At 31.4% G+C, this 18,544-nt stretch overlaps 1 protein-coding gene across 7 annotated transcripts in view; it reads left to right on the forward strand.

Annotated features, from left to right (window-relative positions):
• Positions 1 to 18,544, forward strand: part of LOC124530839 (potassium voltage-gated channel subfamily KQT member 1) — a 51,775-nt gene that overhangs the window by 18,973 nt on the left and 14,258 nt on the right. For all 7 annotated transcript variants that reach the window (XM_047105179.1, XM_047105172.1, XM_047105197.1 and 4 more), the window contains 7 exons: positions 123 to 257; positions 1,284 to 1,366; positions 4,108 to 4,283; positions 9,265 to 9,393; positions 10,807 to 10,917; positions 11,326 to 11,513; positions 12,656 to 12,807. In XM_047105179.1, the coding sequence (XP_046961135.1) occupies positions 123 to 257; positions 1,284 to 1,366; positions 4,108 to 4,283; positions 9,265 to 9,393; positions 10,807 to 10,917; positions 11,326 to 11,513; positions 12,656 to 12,807 (974 nt within the window). The remainder of the gene's footprint in view (positions 1 to 122; positions 258 to 1,283; positions 1,367 to 4,107; positions 4,284 to 9,264; positions 9,394 to 10,806; positions 10,918 to 11,325; positions 11,514 to 12,655; positions 12,808 to 18,544) is intronic.

Raw genomic sequence — 18,544 nt, forward strand, 5'->3', positions numbered from 1 at the left:
AGGTACATATATTTTTTTCTTTATAACTATCATGACATAAAATTATAATTCATTGCATTTGTTTTTGTTAACACGATGTATACCTGTATTAAAGGAAAGTAACGTCAGCCTTAAATCAATAGGTTCTTGATGGTGTTCATGTGTTTGTCGCTGTCGGTGTTCTCAACAATCGAAGAATACGAAGCGAAGGCTGGAATCGTCCTTTTCTACATGGAGACAGTAGTCGTCGTATGGTTCGCAATTGAATTTTTTTTAAGGTACGAAACTTATTATTATGTGTATAATAATCTATGGACAATATTACATAGCTCTCTCGACCGTGCAGGCCTGGCTGTAGTGCACACATCAATTATTCCAACGCTAAACATAACTACGTATTGTTCTGTAGCAGTTTGAAGGATAAGTTAGCTAGTGTCATAGCAAACGCAACTCACGACAAGTTCCCTTGGTTAGTGGCAAGTTTATGGTGCTAGGAATTATTTATTGTTATTTCTGTATTGCAATATATGTCCATATAATACCTAGTTAAAAAATAATGTATCCAGTGGTAGATTTGATATTTAAATTTTTATAGGAAGCGATCTTATATTTTAAAATGAAAATCTTTAGCTATAGAATACGAAAGCGACGTGGATAAATTGAACAATTTGTTAAAGTCTTCTTAATAATAATTATTAATAGCACACAGCGTTTCAAATGGCTAGTAGCTATTAAGACAGAAACGCAATAGCAGATAAACCTTTAAGAGCTTTCGCGCGTCAGGTAATTTATCAGTACTCATTTCAAATACAATATTTAATTTTATGAAGCATATCATATATAATAACGCACGTGTATGGAAATTATACATGGTGAATAAATACACGGGCCATACGTCATGTACACTCTGAATTCATAATTATGCCCACATACCTACTCGTAATATTATATACTATGCCTACGTCTACGTTACGTGTTCCTTTCAAGTGCGCCAAAGAGACTCACTAAGTAGATTTAAACAAACTTTGATAAATTACGTTAAGCGTGCGGTTAAAATGTATTAAAATATTAAAAACAATAAAGGAAAGTAACCGTAATTGATAAAACACTTGATAACCGAAAACAAAATAGGCTTTATTGTATTACTACGACCTTATTTCAACGGTCATTGCGTAATTTCTACTGAAAATAATCAGAAAAGAATAACTTAATAATACTTTTAAAGAACAGTAGAAATATATTATAATAATGACATTATATTTATTTTACAAATGATATTCGATAAAATAGTGCTTTTTTAACAGGTTGTGGTCGTCAGGATGCAGGTCTCGATATCAAGGCTCGATGGGTCGTCTCAAGTTTTTGAGGCGACCTTTCTGTATAATAGGTAAGCTAAAAAAAATTCTAAATTTACTTAGCATTTGTTACCCATTGTTTGAAAATCTTTCTTTATGTTTGCTAAGCTAAAAATAGAATAATGTTTGTCCTTTACAAGTTTTAATATTACTTTATTTCAGCCTTCACATTTCGAAGGCCCCCCTTCGAGTAAGTTTCATGCGAGGCCATCGCTATCCTGCTCTCTAGGGAACTGGCCGTCTCGAGAACGTACCATAACCGACAAACATTGCCACACGATTCGCCCACTTGGGCTTATAATGTTACCTAACCATAAAATTACGTGACGGTCGGACAACACAACCAAATAATACTATTTTATTTGATACTTAAATAATAATACGCTTATTGTACAAAGGATACGAAGCAAAAATGCTCCATCATACAAAAAATAATCCTATAAAATTCATTTGGTAACATTTTAAATATTTAACATTAATCCATTATGACAAAAGTCACTGCATGCTCGCCCTTTTATAAAGTTTTGCTAACAGTTTTGTTTCATTTATATTGTTTATTCTTTAATGAGTATATAATAATTCTAATAAATTTAACAAATATAATATTCATAAATATAGGCCTCATATAATACAGATAGGTACTTAAAAATAATGATTGTATTTATACTACAGATAATCGATAAAAAGTAAATAGTAGTAAAACTTTTTCAATAAAACTTATACCGCCTCAAATAAAAACATAATTTGAAATGATATTCCAACGATTTGAGTTTAGATTTCAGTTGTTTTATTCAGAGGTAAATTACTCCATTACTTAATGTACACATTGAAGGGTGTTTAAATAAATTATTACGAGTTTTAATTTATTAAGTGACTCGTATCACTTTTAATTTACTTCGTTAAATATACCATACGTGTGATACGCTAGGAAAATGTGACTACGAATAATATTTAATTAATTAATTTCGAATCAAAATTTACTAGGTAGCTGATTAAACAGATGTTGCCATGTTTGATAAAACATTATCTTAGAAAATGAATAATTAATTAATTCAAAATAATGTTGAAATATTTATGTTTATTTTATCAAATGTAAATTCATCTAATAGTCACTTACTAAATAATACCAACAAATAAAATATATATCGTATTTAATGTTTGAACAAAATTAAGATCATTAGTTTGAAGGTTGAATGGAGTGCGGAATTAAGGAACAATTTTGACAATCTTAATTACCTCCAATCAAACACGTTTGTTGAGCAAGACGGCTATTAATGGTAGGTGAACATCGTAAATAAATTACGAAAATAATTATTAGGGTAAATAAAATAATTTGGTTATATCAAACGTTGATTGACTTTAATTGTAATTGAATTATTATCATGTTCCTAATACTTAATATGTTCTTGTACATTGTTTCGTTTATTATATCTTGAGCTCATAGTTCGCATAGTTTTTTTTTCAATGTGGAGAGGCAGTGACCCAGTTAAAATCTAAATATTCAAATCTTTTGTTAGCTTTCATTACCAAAGGTAGTTGTCCTCGAAACTTTAAGTATCTTCAAGCATATGCCTATGTCTTAAAGGTTAAGATATACATTTATACTTAGTAAGCCACGACATTGCTGAAAGCGATATTGACAAAAATAAAAATAGACTTGTCCCGACTACACTGTATAAAATTCAACACACAACATTTTTCAATTCAGATGAGATAAAAAAATATAATTATTCTTTATTTATATAATGTAGTGTGTAGGTATGTAACTAAAATTCTCCTAAGCAGTTTCGATGATTTTTTTTGTATATATTTGCAACGGTGAACTTATGTATTTCTCCATTGACGACATAGTCTTATCAGCTGAGTAGATTATTGTATATATACGAAGATTGAAGGAATACTTGGTATAAAATTAAATAAAAAAGTTATTTCACCGAAACGAGGTCGGGATTACCAGTCCTAGTAAATATAATAAATAAAAGATTACGCACTAATGAGATATAAACAAGTACTACCTAATACAATAAATATTGCGATAATCTATCCGTCCGTACTTTGGTAAATAAACGCCTTGAGGCACGTCCCACGTCTTTTTCCTCCTTCGTTAATACGCTCTCTATAAAACTATTATTCCAGGGCTAAGTGTAAACAGCAACACTATTGACAGTGACGTATATACAATGAAAGCTATATCAAACGATGTATGTTATTTTGAGTAATTAAATTTTATTTTCTTTGACAACAAATAGATAATTTGATATAAAATTATAGTTCTAAATAATATGAAATCTCCCAATATGGTTTTTTTTTACGCAAATAATTTGAACATAAAAATCTTTCATATAAATTATTCATTCTGTAAGTGCACGGGCCTGAAATTTTCACTCTGCATCCGTTGATATAGTATATTCTTAAAATATACGGAACGTACATATACGGATAAGCGTATTTTGAATAATGAACATCGTGTCTTGTGCAAACAGAAAAAAATATTAAAGTTCGATTCGGATAATATTTTTTTCCATGAATCTGAAAATAATAAAACAAATGAACACAGGTTGTGTTAATTATAAATGTACATACAATTAGTTTTTATCGTTTCTCTAACTTTTGCTATTTTTTATGACCTTAATGAGGTACTATTTCGTCTTAAAGTTGATTGGCTGAAATATAGAATACCTTCGTGTTAATCTCTAAAGAATATTTCCTTTAATTTTTTCTTTATTAAATATTTTTAATACCAATCAAATATCATCCAGTCATATGTATACAGATGTCACCACTATCCTGGCATCGATGGTGGTGCTGGGTATGGGTTCCTCGGGCCAAGTCTTCGCTGCGTCAGCACTGCGAGGATTACGCTTCTTCCAAATTCTTCGTATGGTGCGCATGGACAGACGTGGTGGAACCTGGAAACTCCTTGGATCCGTTGTATACGCACATAGACAGGTGAAATATGGAAAAAGGTATTTAAACTACCTTTTAGGAAGACTAGATTTTTATTATTTTTATTATTATTACAATTATATGTTTTTACGTTTCGAAAGTAAACCTAGTGACGATCGTCATCCTCCTGACCTTATCCTAATTTTATTTGGGGTCGGCGCAGCATGTCTTCTCCTTCAATACTTCTCTGTCAGACGTCATCTCACAAGTAACATTCTTTCTAACCATACCGTCTTTCACACAATCCATCTATCGTTTCCTTGGTCGTCGTCTACCTCTATATCCATCCACATCCACGCTGAAGGCCTTCCTCACAATATGTTCCTCGCTCCTCCGCATTACATGCCCATATCATGATAGCCGCCTTCCACATAACTTCTCGGCTATCGGTGTCACTTTCAAACTTCCTAAATGATTAACTTAGTAAGCCTAGTGATGAATTAATTTAAAAAAAAAAGAATTGGAAAGATACTTAAAATCTCACTGCACTAAATATCGAATGATAAAGTTTAATTTATTTAAAAAATTGCATTCTAAACTCGAATGGCTACTTGTACGTCGACTTCAAGAATTTTTCAGTCAAATTTATCAAATAACGACAAATGTATATAGTACGACAAATCTTAGATGTAGCCTCGGCAAAATTCGCAAAAGCGATCACATCCGAATTAAGTACGCGAAATAAGTATCCCAAATTATCAATATTTATTTTTTATGCGAATATGATCTTTCCACAAACGCAATAGCTTGTAATATCATATGTACTAATATGTTCGTCAATTTGAAACGACGATTTACATGCACTTGCTTTCTTGATTTGAATTGACGCGAGAATCTATTGCGACGAATAGCATCCAATGACGCGATAGAAAGCTATTGCTATAGGTTGTATAAATCGGCAATCATCGGTTTTATTGAAATTGCCGATGCTAAATCTATACCTTACTACTAACCGTAACCGTACTATACTTAAAAATATTAAATAACGTTCGTTGAAGTTATTTTGTGAGAGTGATATAATAATTTCGTAATGATCATAATGGAAGTAAATAGTAACAAGGAGAAGGATATAAAAACGACAAGTACACTAACAAAATCATAAAAAGAATTATTCATACGGAATATATCCTTCCTTCTCAATCTTACACAATTGCAGAATTAAAATGACCGTGTTATTTGAAAAAAATATTTATACAATATTAATAATTACTGTTTTCAGGTTTGTACATTAGATATCACTATTATTATACGTCACTAATAACTTACATCGCATAGAAGCACACATACAAATACAATAGTTTAACTCTGACCTGACCTATTACATACATGGCAATTGGTATTTTAATGTTATACACAAACCTTAAAACGATTTCATAAATGTGTGTAAACAGTGAATTAATATTCAGCTATTCGTAACTACAAGCACGTTACGGTAATCGATAAATGCAATCTCTGATTATAAAGCGGGTTAAGATAACAGTTACCAAGCCTTTAAAACCTTTTAGTGAATCAGATTCGTCAGTGATAGTGTAGTAATTATTGTATTTTATATGAAACATATATGTATAACTGAAAATCAGTGACGTTACAACCTGCAAATCACTACACAGTATAAAACAAAGTCGCTTTCTCTGTCCCTATGTCCCTTTGTATGCTTAAATCTTTTAAACTACGCAACGGATTTGGTACGGTTCTTTTTTATAGAAGGAGTAATTTTGAGAGGAAGGTTTTTGTATATAATACAAGGACGAAATAGTAAAGAAACACTGATCATTTTAGAAGTTTGTAAAGTTGTTGTACGTTAATATACAAATTCCGTAGTATATTTAGTAATAGTATAGTAGCCGTGCTAAGCCGGGGCGGGTCTCTAGTAACTTGTAACTGGGCTGCTCTCCTTAGTGACGTTTGGGAGCTTATTCCATCACACTGCTTCAATCCGGGCTGGTGAAATTGGCGGGTATCTTAACGATGGTTTATTAATAGCCAACATCGAAATATACACAAATAAAGCATTTTATAATTGAGTAGTTACTCTTGGGCTTAGGCTTCATCATCAGCATCATAGTAAAGCAATTAACTATTACAAAGTTTATGTATTCTTAGAATCATAAATATCAGCGCCAAGAATATATTCAGTGGATTTCTATATACTTCAAGTAATACCTTTACTTTCCCATACAACGCATTAAAATGCGAATACAAATCTCTTAGATATGTAACGCGTTCAAATATTCTATGCGCGTAGCCAGTTTTCTTTCGTTTGGATTCCCAAAAGATTTAAAGGATACAACCCTGCAGTGCTCAATCGATATATGTTTACAGAGGAGTTGTTCGCCGCTTTTGTTTATTTAGTTTTTGTCTTAAGGCTTACGAATTATAAACAAAGAAAAAGTTTACACAATACGATTTTAAATTTAATCAAAAATATCCAGGAATGGTTCATTGTGAAATAGAAGTGCAATATCGGCTAATAGAAGAAAGCGGACGAAACAATTACGAAAGAAAAGAAGAAAGTGAAGTTAATACTTCACTTTCTTCTTTTCTTTCGTAATTGTGCTAATTCCAATTTTAGTTTTATTTACCTTTACAAAGCATCGTAACATATACAGAAAAAATAGTACTGCTTTTTTTTAAGACATTAATTCTAATTGTTCAATAAATAGCAAGAAACTTAAATTCATGTAGCGTTTTTACCTTTAAAGGAACTGATCTGTAGTAGTGGGAATAATATTTACATAACCTAATAGCCGGCAGGTAAACAGACACATGTTATTGAATATTATGTTAACGCTAGTCTTTTATAAGCATGAGGAAACTAAATGGGGAACTTAATGCGTTACATAAAAAGTTTACGAGATCTTAAAATAATTTCGTACTTCCTTTAAATTATTTTTATATTGAGACATTTTGAAATATCATTTTATAATACAAAACTATCATAAATATCCTTCTCCCTGTACTTTTACTCCCAAAAAATATATATTACGAAGATTTGTCCATTATGATTTAAAAATTAAAAGCACCTCTAATATAACTGACTATAAATATACTAGAAACTTCATTTATACTTTTCCACACAAAGAAAAACCATTCCAATCTTTGCACCGTTAGTTTTAAATAATCAAAGTACTATGAAAAGTATCTTGAAGAAAAGTAGGTTTAATTTTAGATTCTAAATTGACATGGAAAGATCATCTAAACTATTTACAATCCAAAATAACTGTTTACTTACTGGCGCATTGCGTAACCCATCCCGATGTATATACCACATAAAATACGTATCATCATTTAAAATTAATTAGTTAAACCATTATTAAGTAATACTCTCAAACAGTCTATCTTTCAATTTAATAAATAACGAAAATGCTAACTTCATACACATTCAAACTACATTCAAAACAAAAAACAGATCAACACAACACCCGAAACAACGCTAAATTGAATTTCAAAAGACTAGAACCAAATATTTAAAAATACTGTTTTAATTGAAAAAAAATTAGAACGTTATCAATATAACTTTAATTAATTACCAACTTAATCTTATTTAAGTCGTAGAGACTTACTTTTTAATGTCGTGTACATATTTATATAGTACATTAAATATTTTTTACTGTCTTTAAAAATTCAAGATGTAATTTCGCTTTCTTAAAATCTAAATTTCGTCTTCTTTGTGTCTACATTACACATCATAGGTCTTTTTAATTTCATCATAACAATTCACCAACCAGGATATTGCCTTCTATATATGTAGATGAAATGTAAATATATTATTATAACTTACAGTAGTCGTTTCATTCGTAGTGAACCGACCGTAACTTCGACTATTAGTCAAATGGTTTATTTCTTGCTTCCTATGATGAGTAGACAAGCGGAACTGGACGCAATTTCCGACCCTAGGCGAGTAGATATAAATACAAAACATGCCTGAACGCAATACCCACTCACAATTGGCTCAGGTTAAAGTTGCATGATCACAATGCAGAGCAAATAAACCGCTACCGGCAGCCGCATTTTCGCCCCTTTTTCAATATTGACTTACCAAATGGGTATCTCGTACCAAAACAATCGCGTTTCGAATGAAAATCAATACTATATTATATTTGAAAATGCCTCGAACACTGCGTGTAATTCTGTTGTCCTGACTATGTCCAGTCCGCGTTATTATGAACTGGGTATAGTCATCATCATCATCATTATTATTTAGTTTAACGAATAGCCTCGTTCATTTGTCTATGATGGATTACCGAAATTAGTTGTTCTATTTCCAGTGTGCGTTGGTAATACTTAAATTGCAGATGTTAAATATTTCCTTACAAACAATGACTTAACATTTTGTTATTGTAGAAGTTAATTTTGAAACAAAACATAAAAATCTTACGTAAGTCCCGAAACAAAGGATCATTCGAACGAGTTTCATTGTTCGCTCCGTCCGTCTTTCGTGACAACGATCTGTGGGTTTCCATTTTATAAATCACTGCCATTATTTCTTTCAACGTGTGTAATGTGGTAGAATAATCCTTTACACGAAATTTAACAGATATGGATTTTTTATACTATTTTATTATTTTCCTTGCTTTTGATCGGGAATATACTTTGATGTATTATTTAATATTTTGTTTAAATTTGTTTGTAAAATGAACCGAAACGAATTTATTACTCCATTATTGTAATTTATTCCGAACTAATTTATAAATTATAAACCGTTAACAGGATATATACTATAGTTACTTAATCGTCGAGACTTATTTATTTGTATAAAAGTATGAGCGCTCAGAAATTCCACAGAAACTATAGTTAGATTAATATAGTTTTTCTGAAAAGGAAAATTAGGCTTTTCAGTGGCAAATTATATTATGTAGAAAAAAATCGTTACTGATAAAGAAATCGTAACATAAAATAATGGATATGTCTTCGTTGTTAATTTACGACTAGGATATAGGCTACTCGTGTAAGTTCCTACTATTAATGATATCTTTTTTTTCAGGAACTAATAACTACACTTTATATAGGCTTCCTGGGACTGATATTTGCATCGTTTTTAGTTTATTTGGCAGAGAAAGATGTTGCTGATACTAAGTTCAAAAATTTTGCAGAAGCACTCTGGTGGGGCGTTGTAAGTATTTTATTATTAAAAACGTTCAACGTAAAATAGACTTTACCATAGTAGCCCTTAAACTCACTTTTAAACAGTCAATTTACAAGAATAATTAAACGTAGAGCTTTCACTACGGTTTCGGATTATAGATTATGCCGAGAAGAACCGGCAAGAAACCCGGTAATTACTCTTTTACACGGATAAATTAATTTATTATTTAAGCTGTATGTATACCCTCCGCGGTAATAAACGAATACAAATTTCACGCCATTTAGATTAAAATAGAATAATTTTGTTTATTAGTAAACACAACACAATGCAGAAAATAGTAAAAAAAAAAGGTTTGGTATGCCAGACAAAAAAAATGAAACAAAGCAACAACTATATGAATTGTATACTTTGAAAAATTGATTTTGAAAAGATAACCACTCAGCTCTAGTCAATGTTTTCACTTCGACGCTGAGTTTACAATAATTGTATTTTTTGTTGAATATGTCATATTTAGTGACTAACTGCCCCACGTGGTTTCGTCCGCTTTCATCGATACAGCTCCGCCCTTGAAGGTCATAGCGTGATTTTATACAGTCGTTAACCTTTGTGAATAAATAGGTTATATATGTATTCAACGCGTTTCTTTTCAAATTAGACTAATTAATACATAAAAGAAATATATTTATTAACGGAATTATTGTTAAACAATAAGCTATATTTGGTTAATAATGTTACATTCAATGTCGATTATCATATTAAGTAACAAATTTTATTTTATTTATAAAACAATACTTGTTAAGCCTTTATTTAGCAAAATATTTATGCTGTATAAAGAAAAATTATAAGAAAGGTTCCAAAATTTTCTCATTATATTTTCCTTAGATAATTAGTCGTAATATTTATAATGAAGAATCACATAATTAAGTTTCGTGTCCGTAACTACAGCATCGAAATAATTAATTCGGCTCATTTACTTAGTTTGAAGCAGGTGTTGCAAAATTAATCTAAATTAAAAATTGCCTCCGAATTTTGTTTTAATTTTATATTTACACTAAATGTCGACATTTGAAAAAAAGTTGTATCCACTTTATATTAAAAAGCTCAATAGTTTAATGATTGAACGCCCTAATCTAAAACTGTCAACAATACGATTCGAAAAAAAAAAGCATTATATAGCTCGTTTACTGAGGGAGCCGAGCTGTGGGTAAACACTTGAATCAATCTGGCAAACTGTAGCCAAGTACTCGTCATGGGTATGAACTGACGCGTACGAGTATAATCCAAATTAAACGCGAGTAAGTTCCAAGTGTACTATTTGCTGGAATGTCAAAGTAATCACAAAACTTTGATTGTTTTTACAAATAATCCTGAATATGTCCGATAAATTGAGTAGCGTAACTAGAAATTCGATCACTACTAATAGCGTTATCGTCGCCGCAGATCACACTGTGCACGGTGGGGTACGGCGATATGGTCCCGCAAACTTGGCAAGGGAAATTCATAGCCTCCTTTTGCGCACTTCTCGGAATATCGTTCTTCGCTCTCCCTGCTGTGAGTGTCATTAATAATTACCCTAATGATAGATTGATAAAATAAAAATGAGTTATTCAAATATTGTTTGTACCAGTAATTTAGAATTTATATTGAGAACAGGGGCGTAGCTATCGTAGGGCAGGTGGTGCAGTGCACCAGGGCTCCGGAGTTCAGGGGGCCCTCTAAACTAAACCTTAAGTTTCTAAAGCTAGAAAAACATGACAACTGTGCACAAGATTTCTTATTTGGTATCTACAATTTTAAAGGGCAATTATTAGTTAAAGAGGAATGGGAAAGAGGGGGAGAGGGCCTGATTCTTTTTCTATGTACCGGGGCCCTTCCTCACCTAGCTACGCCACTGATTGAGAAATAATACAAGAAAAAACAAGTAATTGAATAATTATAATAAAGTATCTCTCAAAACAGGGTATTCTAGGTTCAGGTTTTGCTTTAAAAGTACAACAACAGCAAAGACAAAAACATATGATTCGGAGACGGCAACCAGCCGCGACCCTCATCCAGGCTTTATGGCGGTGCTACGCGGCGGATGAACATTCTATGAGTGTAGCGACATGGAAAATCCATCAAGTGCCACTTCCCAGTCCGCAAACAAGGTACGTAATGTTGCGTGCGAACTTTAATTACAATAACAATTAATTCAGTTGATTTATTTACGTTTTCTAATTAACGAAAACATAATAACATTTATTATTTGATCAATCAATAAATTAGTTCTTTACAGTTTGATTCATCAGTCCTAACATTTCAACTTAAAAATAATTAATTATACTATTTCGTCTAAACTTCAATAGTTACACTATAGTGTTTTGTTTTATTTCACTGATTGCTTTATTCGGCTTAAATCCTATGCTCCTATTAAAAACTTGCGACATGATTAAATCCCCGCCTAAGTGTTCCTCTGCTAAGTAAAGGCTTACGTCTTGTGTCACGGAGAATATACGTAGCTCACAAGACCACGCTATCCCATTGCGGGTTGTTGTGTGTACGTACGAGTATGACAATTTTTCATTCGACAATAGAGAAAATTCAGTATATTTTTAGGACCATTATACAATATTATAAATACTTATTAAGTACGTGAAAAGCGTCAATAGCCCAATGGTTTAAAAAGTCACAGGACCGATCCTGACCCTTTGGGCTATTGTCGTACCTCTATAGTGACTCCAAACACAAATGATAAGCTTATAAGAAGGGGTAAAAAGGGAATATTCGTAATTCCTCAATTATATTGGCGTATTTCTATAGTAACGATACTTTAAGAACTTAATGTTATTTATTTGTTCCCACGACCTTTACAACTATCACCTAAGCCATCTTGGCTACGCTCATGCAAACTATAGCTCAGCGCGGATTTAACTCGCACTGGTTACGTAAATTGAAGCATATTAAATTCCCAAAATAATCATGACTAGGTAACAAATTGCTGGATATAGGTAGCTTTGCGACAACAAATATGAATATTACGACCTAACATATCAATTATATTAATAGTGCTAATATAATTAATATGTTCCTTAAATAAGTCATATAAATATTTATTTCTTTGATATAATATTGAAAAACGTTTTGGTAAAGTTTAATAAAGTTAAATATATAATAATTTTTAGTGTAATCTATTTTGACGTAGTAGATTTATTCTTGGAAATATTTGATGATAGCGTTTTTATATAAAGACACTTCGTTTGTTTGTCGTAATCTTAACTAAAAACGAATGACCGCTATACACGTTTGACAGTCGGGTTATGAGTGCATCATTCAAGAACAATGCTTCCTTTGTGTCGCGGTTGCCGACGATTCGCCGACACAAGAGTACATCCCTGCACTCCCCCGCGCCGCACTCCAAACCCGCGCATCGATACGACGTCAACGCCAGTGCAGAAAACCTTGGTAAGCTTTTAATGTCAGTTTAATCACAAATTACGACTACAGTCTCCACTGATCAGACTAAGTGTCTCATTAAGCTAACACATTTTTTTAACAATATTTCGTTGTATTTTCCACATTCTCACATAACAATAACTACCTGCAAAATAATCTTAACCAATTTAAAATCATGTTAAACATTCTAGCGCACATGTTAGTGGATTATAAACGACAATTCGAATGTATTGCGAATATAGCTGCACTAAAACTGTTTGATTAACATAATATAAGTACCTGTATACTGATGCTGAACAAACGCTGTATAATACATAAAATTAAACCTGAATACATTAAGAACCACATAATTATTAAATACCATTTAAAACGTCGTCATTCAAACATAATTAGGTACATCAAACTATGTGACAGACTCAAATCACCATAAAATATTCATAATGCTGCCATTCGATTAGGCCTTTTTTATTCGACCAGTTCGAATGTACCATGGGAAACAAAATTATAATATGTATCTATATTTTAAGATTAACATAGACACTACGTCAATTTATTTCAGATATTAAGATTCAAAATTAAGCTGTCTTGATAAAGCGAAGTATGATAGTGAGATGAGTATTATCCTTAAATTGGTAATGTTATAAATGGCAGTCCTTTTTACAAACGACTATAACAGTGACGATATACTGCATCAAACCACTCAACGTTCCAAAACAATAACACAACAACGATTGATTGAATAGTAACAAGCTAGACACGAACAGCAGCAACAGTTTGACTCGCGATCGTGAGCCACATCAATACATACTATATATCTAGTGCTCAACAATAATGTATTTTTTGTGAAATGGAGCGTGACATGATATTGCCCTGTTTCGTAGATAATCGTACACCGAGCGGGGACCATGCGTGTTGTCTACTCCATTGTTGGAAAAGCTGCTTTCAAGGTTCTATTCTTCATCTTTTAGACGGCACTATGGCATGACAGTTACAGTCGAAAAACTTTGCTGCGTTTCTTATTAATTCTTATTAGTAAAAACTTTTCAGAAATGTGAATACACGAAAAGCGAATATGTAAACGACGTAGCTCCATTGATACCGGAGAGAATATTCGACTTCCGGCGATAATGGCTGCGTCTTTTAGCTCAAGACACGATTGCTGATATCCTACCTTCTATTTCTTTCTTTTTTCACTTTTTAAAATAAAAATGCACCCGCGTAGTTAAGATATCGCTTCGATATTACATGAGAACATTGCAACAGAAGCTTCACATACCTTACGACGAAGTAACAAAGCGGCTTCTAAACTTTATAATCGCTTCCGCGTAAGTGCTGAGATAGACCTGTCGTTGATACAAGGCAATATGCAAGGAATGCATAACTTGCGTTCGTTTAGCATCATAGAGCGCGGTTCACACTAACGATTTTTTGAATTTTTGAATATATACCATGCGACGTAGCGTACCTGATATTACTGGAATGGCTTCATTTTAGCTTATCTTTTTGTTCGATTCAATTTATAAAACATTAAAACAACTAAGTAAATAAACACCGCTTTGCATTTGTTATGCATGTGAACTAGTTTATAGGAGACATGTATAAATTACGTCTATTCAGAGATAGATAACATATGTCAGTATACCGCATTCTTAGGTTTCAAAACTGTGTCAGAGTCTGCCTGTCTTAGCTATGTCTTAGGTATCTTGTCTTTTGAACAGGCAAGTAAATGAATAAAACAACTACTAAAAACATTATAGTAATTTATGTTATAACATCTAAAAATCCGAAAGGACTAACAAAATAAACATTTAGGCGAATGATACGATCGAGTAATTTACCCTAAGACAACCTTCAGACAAAGTAATTGGAAAAAAAGTGGCCAATCGTAAATCGGACTTGGGGATTTTCTATGGCTTTGAAAAATATAATATGGTAAAGAGAGAAAGGTATAAATGGGTTTAGTACTCTCTTGGTACAGACATTTAATTAAAAATAACGCATTTTAAGATGAGTGTTTGTTACGAAAATAAGCTACGTAAGCTACGAGCAAAAAGTGAGAGCGAAAAAGTTTTGGAATTTTAATAGGCTTGTGTGTGGAGTGAGACGTGATAGGAATGAAGTAACTGAAGTTAAAATTTGAAACAGGAATGAATGACAAAAGAATGAAATGGGATAAGAACCCCGGATATTCGATCAATCTCACAATGAAGATGTTTTCTTAATTACAGTACCATTTTGGTAATATTAATTAAACTTATATTTTATTATTATTATCTTATTACCACTGTCACGTCTGTCGAAATAGTGTTATTTAAGAGCAGTATTATTATCAGATGGTAAAACTTAAAAAATATCAAATTGCCCGTAAATATTTATTGTAAGGACAAATATTATTTTCATTAGTATTCTTATGAATAACTTATTGTCTTACATCTAATATCTATAAATCTATTTTGTCACGACGTCGTTTTGAAATTAAGTTAATAAACTATTCATAAAAAAAATATATTGCATTCCATTGCTACTTAACTTTAAGCAACAAATAATAAATGTTTGAAAAACTAACTTCTGTATAACCTCATTGTGCAAGTAGAACTGACTGAAATGAAAGCTTTCTTGAATAAAATATTCCATAATTTGGAATTATGAAGGAAGACTATTAGTTAAATAAATTAGGAGTTTTTAAGGTTAATCGTTATAAAATATGACTTTGTTTACAGAAAAATATCAAACACTATTTTATTTGAAATTGACTTTACTTGGACTAGGATTTTACGTGTTTGCATAGAGATATATATGTATTTTCCGAATAGAACAATGTCTATGCCAACATGTAGCATCTGTTTTATTTGCGCACAGCCAGACCAGTAAATGAGCCACCTGATGCTAAGTTATTACTTCACACATAGATATTGGCACTGTTACAATTTTAAACCATTTCCTATACCGTGCCAAGTTGATGCCAAAAATGAGATCTATGATGTTACGTCCCTTGTGCCTGTAATTAAATCGGCTCACTCACCCTTCAAACCGGACCACATCAATATTGTTTAGCGTTAGAATAATTTGTAAGAGGGTAGTCAGATGGGTCGGTAATAAGACCTATTAACGGTAATTATGCTAAGCACAAGCAAGGAAAATGGTTGTTGGTTTTGACTGTAGAGGGAAATGTGCGGGTAAGAGATTTGTGGTACTTGACGGTTAATGGCTACTTCTGTTTTAACATCTTAATCTTGCCCTAACAATTCTCACCACGAGATACAAATTATTATTGTCATTTGCGTCTCGCCTTTACATTCGCCTTCAAATAAGTCTCAATATCTGTATAATGTATTATAATAAAATCAGAACAATACAATATATCGACTTCGTTCTATTATCGTGAAATATCGAACTCCACCGAATAAAAATAAAAACATGGTAAATATCCCGAAACTAATAACTTTAGTAATCGACTACATTGTCATTAAAAATACATTCATTATTAAAAAAAAGTAGAATAAATAAATTTATAAATCAGAATACTTCTTGATAATGAATAAGTTTTTAAAGGGTTTTGAGAAGATATTAAATTTCAAAAACAGAAATTTTATTGATCTGATGTCAGGCATATCAAAATAATTGTACTTATATATTACTTCAATATCTTTAATACAACTTGATGGAGTAAATAGACAATGATAAATAATTATATGGACAAAATACGCGTTGATGAATAATATAAAGAAAATAACGAGCTGAGCAAAAGAGGGCGCTGACGCGATCACTGTGGTTGGGTTTGTGATTATGCCGTAACATACGAAGGCACCATACGCGGCACAGTGAGTAACTTAGGATCGATATCGTGAATGCAATGACAGTTATAAAGTAAAAAAGATAAAGTAAGAGCCATAAATAGGCTAAGACCCCCCTCTCTTTTATGACGGGAAGCTCATTCCACCATATTAATGCAAATATCCGGCTAGGCGTTAACGAGAATGACACTAAAACTGAAAATTCTATTAGATTCGTCTTTTTTAAAATATTTCCCTTTATATAACTGTCTTGTATAAAACGCTAATTTTGAATATTAATAACTGAATTCATAATCAATTCCCTTACTTCGACCAACTCTAAAACTTTAGGTATATACTCATTTCGATAAATTTATTGAAGCAAAATCATTTCACTAAAATTACTTTATGCGGTTCAATGATTGAATCACGAATATTTCAGAAATGTTTTACAAAGAAGGTTTACATTTGATATTTATTTAATATTAAACATTATCGTATACTGCCTTCCTTCATTTGAACATTAAGGGAATCAAATAAAGAAAAAAATATGGATTTCAAAACAGGGTCACAACTTGACCATATTAGTAATAAATACAGATTTAACATTTAATATTGAAGGTTTATATAACTATGAATTAAATTCTATTAAGCATTAATCTCCAAAGTCAACGATTACAGACCTGACATTTATTTGATTATCTCGTCTACACTCTTTATTGGCTCTCGTGATTGGAAGGGATGATGCATGGGTCGCTTTAGTGTATTGCCGAGTAAAATGTCGTCATCTCTAATACTGTGCAAAGACATTTATTTTGTTTCCAAAATATATTGGTCGGATCTATGGTTATATACGACAGCTCAAAGGATAAAAGAAGATTTTATTTTTCTTTTTTCTTAGATTGAGTATTATTACCATTTCCCATTGGTTTAAGACTATAAATAATAATAGGGTAACACCGTAACAAAACAGGAACAGATTTTCAAAATGAATAATAAACTTGATGAAATTTTTATTTACTGGCAACACTGTGTGACATGGTGATGAATTCAGTTCACCACAAATTTTAGTTTTCCTTTGAGATAGATTTTCCTCACAGTACCTATAAACATAGATATGTCTTACTTCTGGAGTGTGATTTGATAATTTACAGGATAAATAGCTACATTATAATTTTCCTTTCTTTTGTAATCAAACAATCAACAATATTCTAATTTTAAAATTCTTATTTTTTTTTGTACAAAACATTTCAATGAAATGAAATCATGGAGTTCATCGTTAACAGTAAAAGTTTTCAAGTAGCCTTCAATATTAACTTCTAAAATGATTTAAAAATAACTATTCATTGAATTTAAAAACCTAGTATATGAGGAACTATTCCTATTTCAAAAATTAAAAAAAATATAAACTTAGCGATTACGTACACCTGTGTAAGAAAGAGATAACAAATCGATCGATAGTTTGCTTAGACATTAAGTGGCAACCACTGCATTGACCTCATTATTTAGGTGTTTCTTTACTGCAGTATAGCGGATTAGCAAAGTTAATGAAATATAATTAATATATGTATGTACACGTTAAACGTTAATGGTTATTAATTATATGCAAAACTTTGCAAATGTTTCAGCGTTACTAATCACATACAAAATATTTTTGTGAATCATATAAATATATGTATAATTATTCTATTACATTTTTTCCATACATTTTGTAATGAAACTTATTGTTATTTCTAATAATAAACGTTTTAAATTAAATCAAACTTTTATATTATTAAATATTAGATTTTAATAAAAGCGTGTCTATTTTTATCTGTTAACACTTGATTTAAAAGAATACGTTAATAATTTATAACTTTTTAACATTATGGCTTTTTAATATATGTCACATTGCGTCTTCCCTTTTGTCGAACCCTTTCATATGATACCCATATCAGAGAATTACTATGGAAATGATGAAACGTCATTTTGTA

Source organism: Vanessa cardui, chromosome 1 (genome assembly GCF_905220365.1).
Source record: "Vanessa cardui chromosome 1, ilVanCard2.1, whole genome shotgun sequence".
NCBI lineage: Eukaryota > Metazoa > Arthropoda > Insecta > Lepidoptera > Nymphalidae > Vanessa > Vanessa cardui.